General features: G+C 44.6%; 1 protein-coding gene across 9 annotated transcripts in view; it reads left to right on the forward strand.

Moving 5' to 3' along the window:
• The window catches only part of ERC1 (ELKS/RAB6-interacting/CAST family member 1), a 490,045-nt gene that overhangs the window by 169,529 nt on the left and 298,532 nt on the right, over nt 1-21,984 (forward strand). For all 9 annotated transcript variants that reach the window (XM_059726510.1, XM_059726512.1, XM_059726507.1 and 6 more), the window contains one exon: nt 20,714-20,851. In XM_059726510.1, the coding sequence (XP_059582493.1) occupies nt 20,714-20,851 (138 nt within the window). The remainder of the gene's footprint in view (nt 1-20,713; nt 20,852-21,984) is intronic.

Consider the following 21,984-nt stretch of genomic DNA (forward strand, 5'->3'; position numbering starts at 1 on the left):
TCCAAAGTCCAAGTTGGCACACTGTATTATACATTCACATATTTTGATTATAGGGAAAATTGGGTTGATGATTGCTTTCCAATATTAGTAATAGTGTCGTAAGTATTTCTTGGGTACATTGTAATCCTATGTCAGGGCTTTGTTGGTTATGAGCTAGGGCTAGGAAGAAATTGTTTTCCCCTCATGAATGCTACTACTTTTTTGATTGTATGGTTTGGGGTGGGGGTTTTGCCTTCCGCTGAGGAATTGGGATGTTGGCCTTAGATAAAACTGCAGGTGTCAACTGAGGTGTCCTCCTGGTACTAGAAACCAGAAGTTCTTGGCTAGAGGATTTTGTTCGTCTGTTCTGGTTCATACTCATCCCCAAATTTTGGTGTTAAGAAAAAAACTCTGGGGTTATTTTGCCTTCATTTGTAGTTTTTCCTTCCTAAGAATATCTTCTCAAGATCATCTGAGCATACATTAACTAACCACTTCCCTGTTGCAGTGCCTTCGTTTCTCCAGCTTTTACCTGTGGTATGCTATAGGGCGTTTTGGGTGTCTTGAATACTGTGCCTTGTATTTGCATGCAAGGATTCAAAGTGGTGATTTGGGGAATTCATTTGGTTAACAAATACATTCAAATCTAATGCATGTTCCCAAATTCATCCATTCTTGGAAGCAGAATACACAAATTAAGTTTTCTGTAAAGGTCCTCTTTTCCCCCAGCTTCTGGCATGTTTTCAAATGACCCCATAATAGTAGCAATAATTGAATAGTTCACATGAAACGTGTTCACCAGAGTTCATCATTTACAAAAGACCTGACTATGTGGCTCCTCCTTTCTCCACTGTATGTTTTTGTTCTTCCACATGTTCTTCATGTATATAATGAAACAGGACAATAGCAGTTTTTTGGGCATGCCCTGAAGTGGGATTAGTATTTTTCCTCCTCCCTAGGACATTCCCCTGTGGTTTAATATGTTTTTGTTTTACTGTAAATTTCTTATTGTTGTAATAAATCACTGACTTGGAAAATATAATTGAATGTTTGAATCTGAACCTCATTTAGAATCTGTTAAAATTGTACAACTTTCTGGCTGACTGATTCTCGATGATAACGTAGATGGAAGTTTAATTTGCCAACAGCATTCTGTGTTCCCGTTCTGTTCCACTATCTAGCATTCTATATTTGGCCTCTTTATTGGTTTTTTGATTTCTTGTCTCATCTATATACGTCCTTCAGCGAACTCAAATTTTCCTCCCTCCAGTCTGTTTTTGGTACTTTCTCTGTTACAATGAGAGAGGCAATATAGAGGGGTATAGTACTTGCATATCCAAGTTGTAGTATTTAATTAGCTACTTGTTTGTAGAGCAATATTCACCTTCTGAATGGTGAGTGCTGTCAAAAAAGTAAGGTAGGAAAAAAGCAATACCATTCCTGTCTGCACAGGGCCAGATGTTGATATGGAATCATGTGTGTTTCCATGATGATAAATACTCTAAATGCTATTCTATGAGTTTCTCCAAATGAATAATATTAATCACAGCCTAATGGGACTTTTTCCTATGACACTTAAATATGCAGTTTCAGTAATTTTATAATGCCATTCTTGGAACATCTTTTGAACATCTCAGTGTCACTGTGCTTTGAACAAAACAGAACATGAAATCTCTGAGCTACCTATAACTTTTTTCAGGCTTTTCTTTCTGAATTATACTTCCACAAGATAGGAGGATCGTCTGCTCTGAGATATTCTGGTCTTCTTTATTTGGAGAACTTGGGGAAGGCCAAGTAGAGAGAACAAATTGCATTTCTTGCATTTTTCCTGCAGTGAGCTTTATCCAAAACAAGCCATTGCACATATTTCAGCAGAGCACATATCAACACTTGATACAAGATCAGTGAATATTCCTAATGTAGCTACTTTTTAGCCTCTACAGGCTATTCTCCATTGGCTTGAATGGGTGCCAGGAATGAAACTTTTGAGGACATGGCCTCTGGGAGCACTTAATAGCATCAGCAGACACAGGATTTAATATAGCACTGTTCTGTGGAATTAGATCAGGATTTTAAACCAAATGAATATAAACCAAAATTAGAATGTAAAATATGTAATATTAGTTTTGCTTGTCAGTATCTGTGGCGTTTTAATGTATATGAAAGCAGAACAAAAACTGAACATCTAATTTTAACAGTAAATTTGGGATATTTTGGTACAGCATTCCAGACAAGCAGAATGCAGAGAAATGTTTCTAACCAGTTATAACAGCATTTTATTTTAATTTAATTAATAGAATGAGACTGTGGCTCAAATTGGGCTGAGCAGTTTTTTTTGATGGACAACCAAGTTTGAGTCTGCTGACAACTGATCAACTCAGGTCAATAAATGGTAGAAAGTAAGCCTGTTCTCCCAGCATAAAAACAAATGGTCACTCAGCAAAATGTAGAGGAAAAACTGTTAACAGGAAAAGCAACTACTTTTTTATTTATTGCAAAATTAACCTATGGAATTAAGTGTTTCAAGGTATTATTAAAGCAAAGATCTTATTAAATACTTAGAAAATGAATTTTTATATGTGCAAGAACATTCCCAGTTGCATAAGATACTATAGGTTCAAATTAAATCTTCATCCTTCAGGATATAAGCCATTTATACACTTCTTCAGGTTCAAGAGAATTGTGCCAGTCCCTATGGCTGAACTTTGTCAGAATGAAGTTTGTTTCACAGCTAATATGAACCTTTGCTAAGTATTTTGCTCATTACTAACTTGTAAGTATTCCAAGAAAATGCTATGAAAATTGCTTATGAGGCACTGGGACAAGACTCAGTGGGATTCAGATTAGTGCCCTGAAATTACTGCATTTCAGTTCATGGAACTGATGAGAATTGAATTCCCTGTGCTGAGATCTCATCTCTTTTGTGGCAGTGGTTGCAATATACTAAAGGCCACTTAGATTCACAGAAGTTTAGGGCTGGAAGGGACCTCAAGAGATCATCGGGTCCAGCCCCCCTGCTCTGGGCAGGAAAGACTGCTGGGGTCAAATAACCACAGCAAAGTGTGCATCCAGTATCCTTTTAAACATCTCCAGGGTAGGTGCTTGCACCACCCCTGTTGGGAGTCTATTCCAGAGTATGGTCACACGAACTGTGAAGAAGTTTTTCCTTATCCAGTCTGAAACCTTCTTCTAGGAGTTTATGACCATTGCTCCTGTTTTTCCCCCTGGGGTGCTTTGAAGAATAGTTGTTCACCTAGCCCCTGATGTTGTCCCCTGATACATTTGTAAGCTGCCACCAACACCCCCCCCCCCCAAAGTCTTCTCTTTTCTAGCCTGAACAGTCCCATATCTGTCAGCCTTTCCTCATATGGCTTGCTTCAGGCCTCTAATCATATGAGTGGCTCTTCTCTGGACTCTCAAGCTTCTCCACATCCTTCTTGAAGTGTAGCACCTAGAATTGAATGCAGTAGTCCAGCTGCGGCCTCACCAGTGCCAAGTAGAATGGGAGTATAACTTCCTTAGTTTTGCTTGTGATGTATCAGTTGATGCATGCCAGCATATTGTTTGCTCTGCTAAATGTAGCATCACACTGGTGGCTTGTATTCATTTTATGTTCAGCTATGACCCCCAGGTCCCTTTCTGATGTGCTAGCTAGTGTAGCACCACTGATCCTCTAAGTTTGTTGTGGATTTTTCCCTCTCTAGATGGCACGCTTTCCGCTTTCCGGTGTTGAACAGCAACTGGTTCTGGTCCTCTCATTTAACTAATCTGTCTAGGTCTACCTGGATCATCAGCCTACCCTGATGCATGGATGTACTTCAACACAGCTTAGTGTCATCAGCAAACTTTGCCAATGTGCTTTTCACCCCCGCATGCAGGATCATTGATGAAGATTTTGAAAAGCATTGGTTCAAGTACTGAGCCCTGGGGGACCCCACTGACTACCTTCCACCAGGTTAGCAGTCAGAGACAACCATAGCAGGGTGTGGGGCCTGAGGCAAATCAGTCTGTGCAGGACATGGACAGCAGTGGTGGTGGGAAGGGGGTGTTGGTGAGTGGCTGGACAGGAGCTGGCTGGGCTCCATGGGGCCCCCCAAAGCGCAGGGCCTGGGGCAGTCTTCCTGATTTGCCCACCCCCCAGGGATGGCCCTGGACACAGATCTGTCTATTAGTACTCTCTGGCTCTGACTCCACAGCCAGTTTCCCACCCATCTGATGGTTGAATTGTTGAGCCCACAGTCCCCTAGTTTTACCTGGAGAGCGTCATGGGACACCAAGTCAAAGGCCTTCCTAAAGTCTAAGTAAATGATGTTGACCTCATCTCTCTTACCCAGGTGGTGAGTAACCTCATCATAGAAGGAGATGAGGTTAGTCAGACATGACCTATCTGGTTCAAAGCCATGCTGGCTGTCGTTCAGCATTTTGCCTCTACTAGTTTATCGCATATAGACTCCTTGAGAAATGTTTCCTGGGATTAAGGATTTTTCCTGGGATTGAGGTCAGGCTGATCAGCCTGTAGTTCCTTGGGCCCTCTTTTCTGCCCTTCTTGAAGATGGGCATAAGATTGGCCCTCTTCTAGTCTTCTAGAACTTTTCCTGAGCACCACGAATTCTCAGAGAGGTTTGCCAGTGGTCCTGCAATGACTTCACATAGTTTGTTCAGCATTCTCGGATGGAGTTCATCCAGTCCTGCTGATTTATAGATATCCAGCCTCTCTAGCTCTTCTTTCACCAGCTATACATTGACTGTTGGTAGGTGATCATCCCTACTGTGATTCTTCTGTGTCACATTTGCATTCAGTAGGCTATAACTCTTAGACTGGTGGAATACAAATGTGAAGTACTCGTTCAGGAGTTCAGTTTTGTCCTTGGTGTCAGTGATCAGATGTCCAAATGCATTGAGCAGTGATCCCATGTTTCCACTGGTTTTCCTCCTGTTACCTAAGTGCCTATAGAAGGACTTCTTATTGTCCTTGATTTCAGTTGCTAACCTGAATTTTGTCACTGTCTTTGCTTTTCTGATCTGTCCCCTACAGGTATGGGCCAATCTTATGTAGTTCTTGGGGTCTATTCCTAGCTTCCATTGTTGGTAAGCCTCCCTTTTCTTTTTCAGAAGACGTGCAACTTCCCTATTAAGCCAAGATGGCCTCCCAGCCCCTATGCCACCTGTTTTGTATACAGGTATGGACAACTTCTGTGCACTGAGGATCGTGTCCTTGAGGAATGACCACTCTTCAAACACACTCTTTCCCTGCCATCTATGATCTTGTAGGGCATTACTCACTAAAGCCCTTAGCTTATTGAAGTCAGCTTTTTTAAAGTCCAGAATTTGTACCTTACTGACAGATTTCCCAGCCCTATGACGGACAGTGAAAGTGATAGCGTTGTGGTCACTGTCACCTAGGTTAACCCTCTTGTCATAACCCAATGAGTTTGGTGCCTCGGCACTATGGAATTTTCTTGACACCTGGGAGCCTCTTGCACAGCGAGGGTTTTTGTTGCATAAAGAACCCGCATGCAGGAGAGTGTTCCCGCCACTTTTGCAGCTGCTTTTGCAGGATGCATTTTCTCTTTGCAGCACGGGGGTGTACGGTGCAAAGAGTTCCCGCCATTCGGATGTAAATTCGTGCCCCGCAATTGGCTAGTGCTAAATTATTCACACGTGGCGGCCGGTAATTGGCTTGCTGGCCGTTAAAAAACTAGCGCGACTTCCGCCCAAGTCGAAGAACTTTGAGCACGCTGCAGAGTGCCTCTTAGAGATCCGACTTGCGGCTAGCTGATCGATAGACTGATCACCTATCGATCCTTCTTCTCGTCGCCGAATGCAGTCCCAGACGTACCCTTTTCCCACCGGCTTGAATTACGGACGAGTTTACTGGCATTGGCCTCACCAGCTGGAGCAACTCACATTGTTGTCCAGACGACCGAACCGTTTCCGTCGCAGCCACCCGCGACGTAAGTAAAGTTTTTTGCAACCATTAAGCTTGTCAGCCTCTCTATTCACCAGCCCCCCCGACGAACGGGTAAATTCTGAATCACCTCGAGTCGGTTCAGCCCGGCTGAGACACCTCTGTCTTCAGATCACTTACCAGATTGTCCCCTTTGGCCAAAACTAAATCTAGAAGGGTATTTCCTCTGGTCAACCCAGATACTTCCTGAGACAAGTAGAGCTTGTCAGTATAAGTCAGGAATCTATGTGACCAGTGAGATCTGGCTGAGTATTGTTCCCAGTAGATGTCTGGGTAGTTAAAGTCACCCATGACGACCGTATCCTATACTCTCGCAGCCTCTTCCAGTTCCCTGGAGAATTCCAGATCTAGGTCCTCATCTTGATTCAAAGGTCTGTTATATATTCCTACAGTTAAGTCCCTTTCACCGTGTCCCAACCCCCCTCCCACACCCACACCGTATCTTGACCCATAGGGTCTCAAGTCGCCCTTCTTTAGTACCAGTTTTGGCTTCCAAGGATGTGTAGTGCTCCTTTACATATGGAACTACACCTCCACCCTTTTTTCCTATGCAATCCCTCCTATGCAGGGTGTAGCCATCTATAGCTATGATCCAATTGTGGGTAGAGTCCCACCAGGTCCCTGTTATCCCTATGATATTGTAGTCCCTGCTGGAAAGCAGGAGGGCCAGTTCCTCCTGTTTGTTCCCCATGCTCCTGGCATTTGTTTACAAGCAGTTGAGCCCTCCGCTGGATGTCCTCAGGTTCCTGTCACATTGAGGGAGCTCCATTCCATAGATTTCATAGATATTAGGGCTGGAAGGGACCTCAAAAGATCATTGAGTCCAGCCCCCTGCCCGAAGGGCAGGAAGTCAGCTGGGGTCATAGGATCCCAGCCAGATAAGCATCCAATTTACTCTTGAAAGTGTTCAGTGTAGGTGCTTGAACCACCTCCGATGGCAGGCTATTCCAGACCTTGGGGGCTCGGACAGTAAAGAAATTCTTTCTTATGTCCAGCCTGAAACGGTCTTGTAGTAGTTTGTAACCGTTCGACCTCGTCATCCCTTGGGGCGCTTTGGTGAACAAACGTTCCCCCAGATACTGGTGGTCACCCCTGATAAACTTATAGGTGGCCATCAGATCACCCCTGAGCCTGTGCTTTTCCAGGCTAAAGAGCCCCATGGCTCTCAGCCTGTTGTCGTAAGGTCTCTTTTCCTGACCTCTGATCATGTGCGTGGCTCTTCTCTGAACTCTCTCAAGCTTCTCCACATTCTTTTTGAATTTGGAGCCCAAAACTGGATGCAGTACTCCAGCAGTGGCCTCACCAAGACCGAGTACAAGGGGAGAATGACGTCCCGGGATTTGCTTGAGAAGCATCTATGGATGCAAGCCAGCATTTTGGTCGCTTTACTAGCCGCAGCATCACATTGCAGGCTCATGTTCATCTTGTGATCAATGATGACCCCCCCAAGTCTCTTTCTTCCGTAGTGCTAGCCAGTGTAGCACTGCCAAGCCTATAAGGATGCTGCAGGTTTTTCCTCCCAAGGTGGAGAACTTTGCATTTTTCAGTGTTAAACACCATCAGGTTCTCATCCACCCATTTGCTGAGCCTGTCCAGGTCAGCCTGGATCGCCCTCCTGTCTTCTGGTGTGGATGCTTTGCCCCAAAGTTTGGTGTCATCGGCAAACTTGGCCAGTCTGCTTCTGACTCCAATGTCCACATCATTAATGAAGATGTTGAACAGTATGGGTCCAAGGACAGAACCTTGGGGGACCCCACTGGTCACAGGGCACTATGATGATTGACTTCCGTTAGTTACTACCCTCTGGGTCTGACCACGGAGCCAATTTCCCAGCCAGCAGATCGTGGTGGACCCAAGGCCACAACTGGCCAGTTTCACCAAGGTGATCATGGGATACCAGATAGAAGGCTTTTTTGAAGTCAAGATATATGACATCAATTTCTTCTCCCTTGTCCAGGTGATGGGTCACCTGGTCATAGAAGGAAATGAGATTGGTCAAGCAAGACCTATCTGCAACAAACCTGTGCTGTCTATCCCTCAGGATGTTGGTGTCAGCCAGTCCATTAAGGATTCCCTCAGCTTGTGCTGTAGTGTGCTTTCTGTCTTCTCCTGTTGTAATTGTTGTTTGTTTGTTGGCCCCTGGGCTTGCTCCGCTTTTCGTCCCTCCATCTTCTAGCAATCTCAGTTTAAAGCTCTGTCAAGGAGGTCCGCCATCCTGGCCAAGAAAAGAGCCTTCCCCTTCAGTGTGAGGTGGATACCATCCCTTCCCAGAAGGCCTCGGTCTCTCAAGTGCATGAGGTGGTCAAGGAAGCCAAAACCCTCTCAATAGCAGCATTGCCAGAGCCTTCAGTTCACCTCTTTGATGCATCTGTCTCGCCTAGGCCCACCGCTCGCAACCAGGAGGATGGAGGAGAAAACTACCTGTGCCCCAGCCCCTTAAGCCCAGCCCCCCAGAGCCCTGTGATTACTCATGACCTGGCCAGGATTGCTCTGAGCCGTGTTATTCATGCCCACATGGATGAGGAGCATGGGATAGTGGTCAGAGGGCCGGAAAAATTTAGGAATCCTCTGTGCCACATCCTAGATACAGGCCCCTGGGAGGCAGCAGACCTCACAGGCCAGGGGTCAGGGCAGCAGATTGCTCCTTCTGTCCCTGTCAGGAAGAAGTTGCCCACCACAACCACCCTGTATCTCTTCTTAGGAGTGGTAGCTAGCTGCTTCCCCTCATCCAGAGCTGGTGTTTCTGCTGATGTCTCTGCTGGTGGTGTGAGAGATGTGGACCCATTGCTCAGTTCCAAGGGAGAAGTGACCCTGGTATTGCATGTCCTGGGACCCAAGACGACTGTCTTCCAAGCAGCCTCCAGGTGGGCGCTCAGTGGCGGTGGGGCCTATGCAACACTAACCACAGGGCCCAGGACGGTCACCCCGAATGCCCCCCCCACCCCCTGATGGCCCTGCTAAGGAGCATACCCCACAGTTGGGGGTGACCTTGCTCCCATTCCTAGTTGGTGGCAGCTGTGGCAGGCAGCCCCCGTAGCCCGGAGCCAGGGGCTCCATCTGGGTGGAGTTTGGAACCATAGGTTCCATCTGGGTGGAGACCTCAGTGGTGCAAAGGGAGGGAGCGCCACCTGGGGCTGAGGTGGGAAGCCGCAGGGTGTGAGGTGTCCCCACCACTGTATAGTAATAGGCTATGCTACTATCCATAAACTGGCCCACAAACTGCCTACAAGCTGCTTACCCTGTTTGCAGGCTCCCTGGTCACTGGCTAGTGTTCTCACTAGATCCTATTGAGAAAGAAATGCCTCTCAGTGTGAATATCCTAAAAATAATACATCTGGTTGAGGAAATCTGTGTTAAATTGTTTTGATAGAAATACTAGTCAGGAAGATTGCAGTTGTGATGATGGAGTCCAGAGAATATAGTTTTAAAATTCCACAATGAAATTGTCTGGCAATAGAAACCAAGAGTTGAGAGGGGAATATACTTTATTTTCTAAATTCACTTTAGAATGAGAGATATCACATTGGATACAGAACTTGGTATCGCTCCAGTTGTTTCAGTCTCTGGAGTTGTAATCAGGTGTCAACAAGTACACATGAACAGAGCGTGATAAGTATGCATAGGAAAGGAGTTCAGGAAGGAAGCAGGGGGAGGGTGTGGAAAAACCTCCTTTGGGAGGGATTTTGTAAACTTAAGTGAACTGTTCTGCAACTTGACAGGATTCTGCTTGCAGAGCATCCTCATCTGTGAAGAGATGCAGAGAAGAGAATGGCAGTTGGATCAGTACCAATTGTCTGTTAGCTGCAAAACCAAAGGCTCAAAATAATCAACTATCTGAAGAGGTTATTAAACTAAACTTTGATGTAGCAGCTCCTCTTCCTCCCTTCTCAAGTTGTGGGAGGCAGTTTTGTGACACAGGCATGAAGGTGAAGTTAGCTTCAAGAATCAGACATGAATTGTATACTTATCTATTTCATCTGTGTAATTGCTCAATTTCCTTTTGCTTATACTTCTCTTTGGTCTGTGAACATTTTCTTTGCAGTAACAGCAATATACAGGTCTGTGGCTCATGTTCTGAGAATAAGGTGCTTTTCTATAGAAATTTCTATCAGAGCTTCTTTTCCTGTCACTTACTTAAAAGTAGGAGTCTACTTAATTACCAGGTTCACGGTTTTCATGGAAACTGCAAAAATCAGCGTTGTTTGTGATTGCCAGGAAATATTACTTTGACCATGATTTCCCGTGAAATCAACCTAAAAAACTCCAGCATATTATTCAGATAATATGCTGTTTTAGAATGTCTCAATGCTTACCTCAAATCAAAGGCAATGCAACAATCACTACAGCCATAGATCACGTGATTGAAAGTTACTGTCCACTAGTGACATACTAAGTTAGGAGTTTTCAACCTTTTTTAATGAGTGGCGGATGGACCTGGAGCAGGGGGAAGGGGTGGTGGCACAGCCAGACACTGAGCGAGGGGGAGGGGTGCACGGCTGAACACGGAGCAGTGGTGCGGGGTGGTGGATGGTGTGCAAGCTTCCCCTCCGGGTGGCACCTGTGCAGCCTGCAGATGGGCACCGCTGCCCCGGCCCTGCTCCCAGCGCTCCGACCCTACCCACCCATGTGTACCCCCTAAGGCCTTCCCAAGTACCCCCAGGGGTATGTGTACTCCTGGTTGACAACCCCTGTACTAAGTGAAAATGCCAGTTGGTGAAGTGAAAATGTTTCTATTAAGGTTAGCATTTATTAGTATTTCTAAACTTTTTGTAGAACGCTACATACAATAATAAAATATGATTATATACGTTGCAATTCATGTCGAACCTCAATCTATATTTACTATATATTTAAATGTAGATTTAAATGTAACATTTAAATATAAGAATATATGATACAAATTATATGATATATTTTACTTTCTGTGGAATTTACTATTAAATTATATGGTATGTGTGTCTCCACCAATCAGTGGCAAGGGGCAGGGCCATTGGAAAATGCCCTCAAAATCAGTTCTTCATGCTGCGACCAAGCCATGATAATTGTTTTGTCTTTCTGCGAGTTAAGTAAACCCCTAATTATAAACTGTGTAGCTAAAAATGCCTAGCTAATTTTGAGTAAAAATATTGTATGCTAGTTTTGAAGCAGTTTCCAAAAAAACCCCTGCTTGTGATTATATAAGATTTTGTTATGCTTTCAATTGTTTCATGGAATTTTACCTGAATAGCCAAGCTATAGCAACTCATTATGTATTGGATTTGGTATATCGCTGCATTCCTGCTTTAAACCTTCCTCCTTCTAGCTACACCCTCAAAATTCTCTCTCTCTCTTTCAAACAGTTACAGAGTAACATGCTGGATAGAGGCAGTACAAACTGTCACAAGCCAAGTGCGTGATTTTTGTTTGTGTGTGCTTCGGCACTGCTGAATTATTTCCCGCCACTTGTAGCTTTCTTTGCAGGGTGCATTTCTTCGTTGCAACACAGAAATGCACGTTGCAAGGAGTTCCCGCCATTTGTATTCAAATTCGTTCCCCACTATTGGTCAGTTCTAAATTATTCCTACGTGGTGGCTAGCGATTGGCTTGCTAGCCGTATAAGAGGCTTGAGTGGTTTCTGCCCAAGTTGGAGGACTCCACGAACATCAGGAGAAGGAGACTTCACATCTCGTGAAGATCTCTAAGCGCTGCGGAGCCTATTGGACCCAGCGTGAATTTCAAGAAGGCTACAGGGGTCTGATCAGCCTCTCGCCTCTCCCCGTCACCGCCTAATCCCTCGACGTACTCTTCCCTGCGCGCAAAGTTCCACAGAGCCTAGCAAACTTCATGTGAGTGAATCCAGAGCTCTGTCCAAGTCCTTAAACTGGGACTTAAGTGAAGTTTTCCTGGAAGTTTTCCCGCCTGCACCGCGACCATCTACGGTGTAAGTAAACAATCTTAAATCAACCATTAAGCGTCTGTGCCTAATTCTAGTGTGCCGCCTGCCTTCCCCGACCCGGCGTGTCCGGGCTGCTGGCCACAGCCTGCTGCGCGAAAAAAGGGCCTCAGACCGCTCCCGGCCCGCACGCAAACCTCTTCCTCTAGTGGGTTTCTCAGTTTCAGTGTAGTTCCAAAGCACTGTAAAGATATCAAATAAGCATTTCCTAGAAGGGGTGAAGTTTGAGATGATAGTAGTGTCTTGAGAAACAATATTCTTTTATAGCCAGAAGGAAGAAGACCCATCCACTACTTTTTAAAGAACACGAGTGTTAAGCTTAGTAGCCAGGGTTTCTAAAAATACAGTGCTTTCTCAGGTTTTGTTCTTTGGGTTGTTTTTTTTTTTTGGGGGGGGGGGGTTGGGGCGGGGTGTAATAAAAGCTTTGGATGCTTTAATCATGTAGATGTGATGTTCCCCTGGTTAGAGTTCTCCTCTGTCTTTCATGCTTTCAGACTTCCTGTTTCTGACTTTAAGATAGTGTTTTTTCAAGTAGCAGTCAGTAACTCCTTTAAAATGTTAACTTGGTGTTATGACCTACTTTTGCAGGAAGTAGATAAAATTCAAATACAACTTCCCTGCCCTAGACAGAGTCATTGACGTGAACTGAACAAACATTTCATTGTTTTATCAATGACTATTCATAACACTTAACAGTTGACCACCTCTGTCTCCAGGGGTTGACCTAGGTCTGTGGAATTGAGAATAGAGAAATAAAGCAGACTGGATATTGTACACGTAATGGTACCTTCCATTTAGTTAATACTTCAAAACCCAAAGGATTCCAAATTACTTTATAAACTTAACTGATGCATACGCTATATAGGGATCACTTTTGTTTATAATTGAAGTGCCAGTACCTCTGGGGTATAACAGTGCTCAGTACCAACAACTTGGGATGTAAAGTAAAAGGAACTTATTGAATCCTATTGAAACTCCAAGGCTAGGGACGGACATTCCAAAAGCTGGAGCCTGAATTGATTCAGTCTTTGCAGGTTAGTCTAACTTGCATAGATTGAACCAATTTGCAAGTGAATAGATATTCACTTTTGACTCTGGAAATGCAGGCACATGCCTGCAGTGGCTCAGGCCAGAAACTGGGGGGGCGCTACAGTGAGCACTCATCTGGAGGGAACTAAGCTGAGGGGGGAGTGGCCAGGCCCTGGCAGGCCATTGAGTATGATTGGGGAGGGGTTTAAACCCAGGGAGAGGCACCTGTCACCCACTGCCTGCTCATGGTGGTGCCGAGCACTTGGGGCAGGTTGCCATGGGCCAGTCACTGTCTTGGCCCCTGGGCTGTGGGACCAGGCTGGACTGGGATGCCATAATTCATTGCCTCCCCCTACCGCTGCCCATGCCCCCAGCCCACAGAAGCCCATCCCAAGTGCCCAGTGCTACCATAAGTAGATGACAAGTGCTTCACCTGTGCCTGCTGTGATAGTTCATTCCACCACTGCTGGGAGGGGGAAGGGGACCTGTGCTGCAGCTGCGGCCTGCCTGCAAACCATGGCCCCCTATGTGGGGCTGGAGATGTTGGGCTCTGAACACCATCCCATGGGGCAGCACTGGCCTAGGCCACACTGCCGCCACGGGAGATAGCAATGAGTAGATTCCCCCCCTCACTGCAGCCAGGTCACATCTCTCCTCCCCTCCCTCTCCCTGATGCCAGCTGGCCACTCCTTGGAAGGACTCAGCTTGGGGTACCGTATTGGTGTCCCTCTGCTGCTGCTGCCTGCAATTAACCCCCCACTTCCCCTCAGGCTACTGGCGTCTGGCCTGCATGGCCCTCAGTGCACGGCCCTGAGTGCATGAGCAAAGCCTATTAGTGCCCATGCTGCCCCTCCCCCACAATGGGGGGATTAAACTCCTGCTTTCCCCCATGGTTTTTGCATGATATTTTCAGAGGCAGGTGTTAGCAAAAGTGGTCATCCTGCCCTTCCAACAGAATCCCAAAGGAAGCCTTTTTCTATTTTTGCTCTAGTGATTAGAGCCTCCAAAGAATATATTCCATACAACTGAGAATAAATCAACCAGGTTGAAACGTGATACTGCCTGACAACAGACAATGTTGATAAAAAGCCAAATAAAATATTTCAATAAATCTTTCCCAGTGAGGGAATAAGTATGTAGAGTAGATGATTCTAGCATCTACCTTTGCAGTCAACATTAGTTTTTCCCAGTCATGTGTCAGCAATTATCTTTCCCTTGGAAAATACAGATTTACAGTGGGAATAAAGGGGCCGTGATAATATAATAATGATTATATTTGTTCTCTTTCCAGCCTGAAAATCATGGGGTAGAAGTTTACATTTCTTAGGTTGAGGTCATTTCAGAGGAAGATTGTTAGTTCAGTTAAAAACTGTTGCTGCAAACTCCTGTCTGTCTATCTCCTAAAGCAGGCTTGTCCAACATACGGCCCGCAGGCCGCCATGCAGCCCGCCAAGTCATTTTCTGTGGCCTGAGGTCCCTTGCTCAGGACAGGTGGGTGGAGGAGGGGAGGGGAGCTGCTCACTCCCGTGGGGCCGGGCTCGCATGACCTCCTGTGTCATGTGAGCCGGGTCCCACTGCCGCCCCGAGGGCTGCGTGGCATGGGGCTGCCCCAGCTGCACCTGACGGGATGAGCTAAGTACAGCGCCCGCTTTTAGTTGTCTCCGGCTCAGCTCCTTGCCCCCGGCGTCTCTCCCACCTCCCAGGACCTGGTGGGCTCGGCGGCTGTGGGGTGAGAACGGGGCGCAGTGCCTAGCACAAGCAGTCGGGAGAGCAGCCCCGGGGGGGCCTCAGCAGGGGGGTCCTGGCATGACCTCTGTGGGGCGAGGCGGCGGGATCCAGTGTCGGAGCGCTGAGACCACCAGGGCTGCGTGCGTGGGCAGCCAGGCACCATGGTGAGCAGGGCCGTGTGGGTGGGTGAGCGAGGGGCTGTGGCGCAGCGGCCACCTCACTCTGGCCCCCCTCGGGCAGTGCCAGCTCGTGGGACTGTGCTGCTTTGGGGCTGCCCGAGGGGAGAGGGGGGATTGTCACTAACTGCGGCTGGGCCAGGCACTGTTCTTCTGCTGCGGCGGCTGCCTTCTCCTTCCCTGGGGCCATTTGCCTTTGCCACAGGGAAGTGCAGAGGAGCAGAGCAGCCCGTGTTCCCCTGAGGCCTTCCCCTGCCAGAAGCCGCCCTGGGACCCTGCCAGGATGGGAACCGGCTTCGCTCCTGCAGTTCCACCGTCCCCCGTCTCATGCGTTGGCTGGGCCCCAGCTGTGTCTGCCCAAGCACTGCCAAGACTTTGGGCAGCGGTGTTGCTGGTGTGGACAAGGCCTGGGGAAGCAGTGGCATAGGTGGCCCCTTGGCCTGCATGAGAGCACCAGCTACATCGGTTTGGTCACATATTTTAACACGGCTGGCAAATATCTTCTGGGGCTGCTTTCAAATGTTGGTCGTAGTAGGCAGGAGGAGGGGCCCAGCTGCTGGAATGGCTGGTCCAGGACATCATTTGCTGTAGTTTGTCACTAGCTGAGCACAGGTGGGGGTTTATGCCAGCTTTGCGTTATTTCAGGCTTGTCCAACATACGGCCTGCTGGGTGATAAAATATGAATATGGCTCGCTGGCCCACTGGGTGGTAAAAAGCTTATGATCCAGCTCCACATTCAGAAAGGTTGGACACCCCTGTCCTAAAGAGTATGGAGAACCAAGCAAAATTGTGTTTGCTTGGGGACATGGAAGTGTGGAGCATGTTCGAGATACCTAGCTTGGTTTTGCATGTTATCTGGTTAATTTGGTGCTCGGTTTTTTAATGGGATGAGGAGGAATGGAGCAATGTTCAGTCCTTAGGAAGGGAGCATACTACATTGCTTGTGATACAATAGGTAGAAAGTAGCAGTGAATATTCATTATTTACCAATGTATGGCCAGAGCAAGGAGTATTTTGCACAGATTTTCTTGGGTATGTGCAGCATTGGAGAACCTATAGCTTCTGTCTCTGTTTTGAGTCACTTCTGTGTAGGCTTTGGGGAAATTTAAGTACAGGTTACTGAATGTCACTGACTATTTCATAAGGGAAATTTTACTGATATTTCTATACTGAGCATGTGAAATGGGACAGTTTGTTCCCCATAAGCCCATTCTTGTTTTTTCCTTAAATTTTAGTTTAAGGACAAGTTGTTTTTTTATTGTGGAACAGCAATTATATGATTCTGCAGAAAGTGGATCTGTGTTCTGCACATTTTCTTTGTTTGCTGAGTAGCTTTTGATATGGTTTGAATGCTTCAATATACTTGTTTTAACCCAAGGCATCAGGACCAGCTCAACTAAACATGCAGAGTAGACGTTCTGTTTAGAAATACAAAGTTTATAGCAAATATTAGGCCTGTGCAAAATTTTGCCGGGTGTTTAGTTTTGACACTGTTTTGAGCTTGAAATAGCGAAATTGAAACAAAATGAAAAGCTTCAAAACAACCTCGAAACAAAACGAGGGTACTTGAAACATTTTGAAAGTTTCAAAACATTTTGAGTTTCAAAGCTGGGCTTGCTTGCAGGGAAACAGAAAGTAAAGAGAGGGAGGGAGAAGAGAGGGGAAGGATGGCTCTGATATTGACATATGTAGCTGGCCGGTGACTGTGATCCTCCCTGAGGTCCCTTCCAATCCCAGTGCTCTGGGGGAGGGATGGAAAAACAGCTGTGCCACACACACACACGCACACACACACGTATGTCACGAGTTTTGCTTGTCAGCCACACACACACACACACACACACACACACACGTGCGCGCGCACGTACGTCACGAGTTTTGCTTGTCAGCCCCACACACACACACGTGTCACGAGTTTTGCTTGTCAGCAGCTTGAGGTGTAATTTCCCAGAACTCCCTGCACCTATCATGGCCTCAGCAGGGGCAACCATCCCTGCAGTTTTCACTCCACTGCATCTTAGCATGCACACAGTCACACGTGTCACGGTTTTTGCTCTGGACAGTTTGAGGTGCAGTTTCCCAGAAACCCCTGCATCTATCTCCTTGAAACTTGGCAGGCTTCATAGCCTCAGCAGGGGCTACCCTCCCCACTGTTTTGATTTGAATCAGGCAAGAAATGACAAAGTTATAGGCAGTTTAATGATTCCCCATTATAGCCTATGGGCAAAATATTGAAACAGCAAAACAGTTTCAACAAAATGAAACAGAACAGTGGCTTTGAAATTAAACGAAACCCTAAACGAAACACTGTCCCATTGAAACAGCAAAACAGAAGTCAAAATGAAATGGTGCTGTTGCACACAGCCCTACTAAATATGTACCTTAGACACTCTCTTTTTAAATGCAGCTATAATGAAGGGAATACAGTAGTCAAAAACTATCAGATGACTCTGGTCACATAAATGTATACATCTCTTTCAACTGTTCATAGTCTTGGCCAGCTGATTGATTTGCGTCCATGTTTGGTTGTTTAGGTGTGCTTCTCTTGGAGTTACTTTCTCAGAGCAGAAGGTATCTGTGTGCACTTTCTTCTCTGTCCAGCCTGTTGGAGCATTTACTGCCAAGTATTTCCCTTCCAGAAGTAAGCAGGAGTCTAAGAATAGTTCTCACATCTTTGTAGTGTATTTTCTTGCTTCGCTATCTAAACAGTTGGTCTGTCTAGACAGCTGATGAAACTCTGAAGTCTCATCAAGTCAAAAACAGCCACATATGCTACTGTATGAGACATTACCTGGTTCAGTTTAGAAATAGGTGCACCTGTGTGAGCATGTCAAGAGAGAAAGAAACTGTTCTTTCAGAACTGTTAGATTTCTGTTTTGTGGATGATCCTGTTTAACCCCAAGGTGCCACTAGTGCTACAAGAAGATATGAATAAGGACATCATACATATTTCAATTTAAAGAAAGGAGAATTTCAAAGATTCTCATGCTTTTATTTTCAACAGGTCACACTCTTGTTACCTGTTATAACTTTGTTTCTGTCTCTATTTAATGTGTGTTAGGCATGATTTGTGTTGTTCTTAAATGTATGTTGTCAATATAAATATAGAAGTATACTCTTTCAGTACTTTACTTGCCAACTATCTTTCCCTTACTGTTTCAGTTTATAACTGATAGTGTAGACACCGTATGCATTTTTTGTATGTGTTCTGCTATATAGTCTTTGTGCATACCTGTACTATATGCGTACATATGCATTTGCAAGCAAATGTAATAGTTTGGAAATCTTCATAGGGGTAACCTGTAAGTAGCCTTGTGTTTTAATAAAAAACTAGTCTGTATGAGGCTCCCATAATCAGTGCCAACTTCTTGCCTTCCATTTTTAATAGTAAGGCATTCAAGCCCCTTTGACAAAATTAATGGAATTTGAGTCTACCAAAACAGCCCCTTGGGAGATGTCTAGTTAAGCAAATATCTGTGAAACAATTACCAGTTTGAAAGTCTTAAGAAGATGCATACTATACAACATAAATACTGTACGTGCATGTTACTGTTTTCTCTTTCTTTCATTCCTGTTATATGCCCATTTATGTAGAAAATATGTCCTTTCTGCAAAGAAACAGAATTAAAAAAAAACGCAGGATACTAATCCTCTGCAGATTTGATTATATCAATTGGTTACACTGTTTACAGGCTACCAAAGTTTTCAGTTCCCTGAGACATGCAATTGTGTTTGTGCACAGAACTATATGTAATTATGCTAGTGGATCTTGCCATTTGAAGAAAAGGTATTTTCTGAATCACTACCAATTAAAAATATTCCAACAAATCTATAGAAAATCAGGTCAGTATATCTCAGGTCAAAAAATGTCTATCAGGTCAAAAGATGTTAAGAGACTATCAAAGTCCAACTCTCACCAAGCCACCAGTCCTAGCTGTAAATCCAGATGCCAGTTGTGTCTCGTCATCAATACTGAACATATCATCACTCAGCCAAACCACACAGAATATCTGGGGTTCATTTACCCACTCCTCTACCAATGCAATATAGGCCATCACCTGCTGTCTACCTTGTCCCTCTGCCATTTACCTCGGCCAGGCAGGGAAATTCTTACATAAAAGAGTGAGTGGACATCAATTTGACGTTAAACCCAGAAACAGACAGAGACCCATGGCAGAGCTCTTTAAGCTCCCTGGACAGTGCATCATTGAGCTCAGAGTAGCTGTCCTTAAACAGAAAAAAAACCAAACAGATTGAATACGAAATTGCAGAACAAGAAATCATCCACAGGCTGGGTTGTGTTAAGTTTGGTCCCAGCAGAGAGTAAGAATTCTTACCCCCTTACCTGGAATAGCTTTTAACTCCACTTGTTTATTCCTGTGTCACTCATGTTAACTAATTTGGTTTTCCCTGTTGACCTTTTCAACCCACCTTTTGCCTCTTTCATCAGTGTCCCTTCCCCCTATCCTTTTCCTTTGTATTTAAATTCCTCTCTCTTAAACTGTTTCTTTCTCCAAATCCATTTATAACATCTGACAAATGAGAGCCTTTGCCTCTGAACCAGTTTGTCTCTAAGGGCACTTATACACATGCAGTGAGGCTGCTCTGACACACTGTAATTACAGTGTGTCAGAGCAGATTAGATTAATTGAGTCTGCTGGAGCATGGTAATTACTGCACTCCAGCAGACTCCAGCATCATGGGTATCCGTGTCCCTGCACTGAAAAATAACAGTGGGGCCACTTTAACTAAAGCTTGTTGAATGAGCTATAGTTAAAGCACCCCCACCACCTCTTCTCAGTGCAGGGACACTGATACACGTGAAGCTCCGGGCTCTTTAATTAGAGTGTCTCTCGGTGCTGCTATGATTAAAGCACCCTCCACCCCCCATCTCCAGTCCCAGAGCATGTGTATAAACTTCCTAAGGTGCCACCGTGCCCTACCTTCTGTCAGAGGCCATACTTAGATTGTCTGCTTTTTCCCTTAACTATTTCATGGGGTAAAGGACATTGTATAAATATAGTAAGGAACAGGATACTGAGGATAGTGTCCATTTCAAGGAAGTTGCAGACTGTTTTCTGCCTGAAGTAAATTCGCATCCAAGTGCCTCCTGTTTGCGTCCAGAAAAGTGTTTGGAGCACTCAAAGCTATTCACTAAATTATTCCCACTGATGTTATATTTAATAACTGCAGTGATGTTTCTGCATGCAGTCAGTTGCTTTGGTGATATTTTTGTTAATATATAACCTAAATGTTCCTTTTTTATCTGCAGTCTGTTCCACATTTTCCTACCATCTTCCAAGACTGTAGATCAGGGATGTCAAAGACCCGGCCCTTTTGTCATCTGGCCTGTGGGCTCTTGACAGGGCCAGCTGGGCAAGTGGTGGCAGTGCTAATTGCTGCAGCTTCTTCTACTGCTACTGCCAAATTTCTGAGCCCACCAGCTTCCGCTTGGGATAGATGACACAGCCCTGTGCAACTCATCCAGCCTGTGGGGCTGGATGAGTTTGACACTGTAGCTGTAGATAATTCCCTTCCTTTATTTATACTATTTTGAAAATATTTTTAGGCTATATTTTTTTCTCAGAGCTCTTTCCTAGATACTCAAAACGTTGCTTCCTGTCTCACCTAATGTGCTTAAATTGTCCTTCAGTTTTAAAAAAAGTTCATATATACTACTTTTAGTTGCATGTTTCACCATATTTTGTGATGGACACCCAAAAGCTAAAATCTTGCATGTGGCTTTTTTCTTGTGGCATGTTTTCCTTTGATATAGAGAGCTGAACCTGCAGAGGTTTGATGTTTTAATATCAGTATATTTCTTTTAGAAATGCATTATAAAGCTTTGTACACAGTTAAATTCTCTTAAGTCATACTTTTCTTATCTTTCCTTTCTTAAGATTGAAAATCTCCAGGAACAGTTAAGAGACAAGGAGAAACAAATGAGCAGTTTGAAGGATCGAGTAAAATCCCTGCAGGCTGACACCACCAACACTGACACTGCCTTGACTACACTGGAAGAAGCACTTGCAGAGAAAGTGAGTCTGAAGGGCATAAATCCTTTAAATCCAAAGTCCCTTAGACTAATCATCTGTGTAAATCCAAACTTTTCCAGCAAAGCCTTGAATTGTACATAATGGATGAAGTCTTTTTACAATGTCGTTGTGTTGTTCATTGTTCTCTGAATTGTACATAATGGATGAAGTCTTTTTACAATGCAGTTGTGTTGTTCATTGTTCTCTGGCAATTGTTGCAAGAAGTCAGAGGATGATTTGAATAGCAGTTATAAGGAAAGACGGACTTCACTAGGGGTCAGCATAGGATATTCTGACAAGCACTGTGCTGCCACTCAGACTCATGTTTTGCATAAAGACATTGAGTATGGTTCTCAGTGTGTCTGCTAGAAATAGGACTCTTGGGGTGGGGGTTAAGAGACTTAGGTATAAAGTTGTGGTGTGCGTGGTTTTGGGCTGCAAGATGCTATCCTGTGCATTGGGTCTGTCTTATAACTGTAAAATAGAAAAAGTTGCTCCATATACTCTGCCAGCCTAATATAAACTTGCATAGGATCTTGCTCAGGCTGTTTTTATTCTGTCAGTGGTGTAACTTTTCCAGTTAGACTGATGTGTTGTTTATTCTTTTATTCTTTTAAAAAATTTTCCTTGTGTGTTTTATAAGGGATTTTAAGTTCCCTATCTAGAATCTATCTTTTTTGTTTCTCAAAATTAAATCAAATGTTACAATGATATGGTAGTCTCCTTTCTTCATGACCTTATTGTCTGACTGCATTTTTCATGTTTGCCCAATTCTGAGGGGATTGGTGACTGAGGGAACTACCATATATATTCTGTTTTGAACATTGGTTCCCTAAATCTGGCTGACTGTGAAGACAAAGCTTTGATATTATGTTTGTCTGATATTAGGGCTTATTTTATATATAGAATGGTCTCACTTTCAAACTTGGTGAATATCTGTTGATACTTCATGTAAAGAGATTTTTTTTTTTTGCTTTTTCCCATGCTAGTTTTGCATTCCACAACTTTTACATTACAGGTATTTCTGTTTGAAGGGCTATAGATATATTGCAACAGCTCAAAAAAAGTAGAATTGGAATAAGTAAAGAAACAATGCCTGATGTACCTTGCTGTCAGATGCGACTAAGCTTCTGTTA

Source organism: Alligator mississippiensis, chromosome 4 (assembly GCF_030867095.1).
Source record: "Alligator mississippiensis isolate rAllMis1 chromosome 4, rAllMis1, whole genome shotgun sequence".
NCBI classification, from domain to species: domain Eukaryota; kingdom Metazoa; phylum Chordata; order Crocodylia; family Alligatoridae; genus Alligator; species Alligator mississippiensis.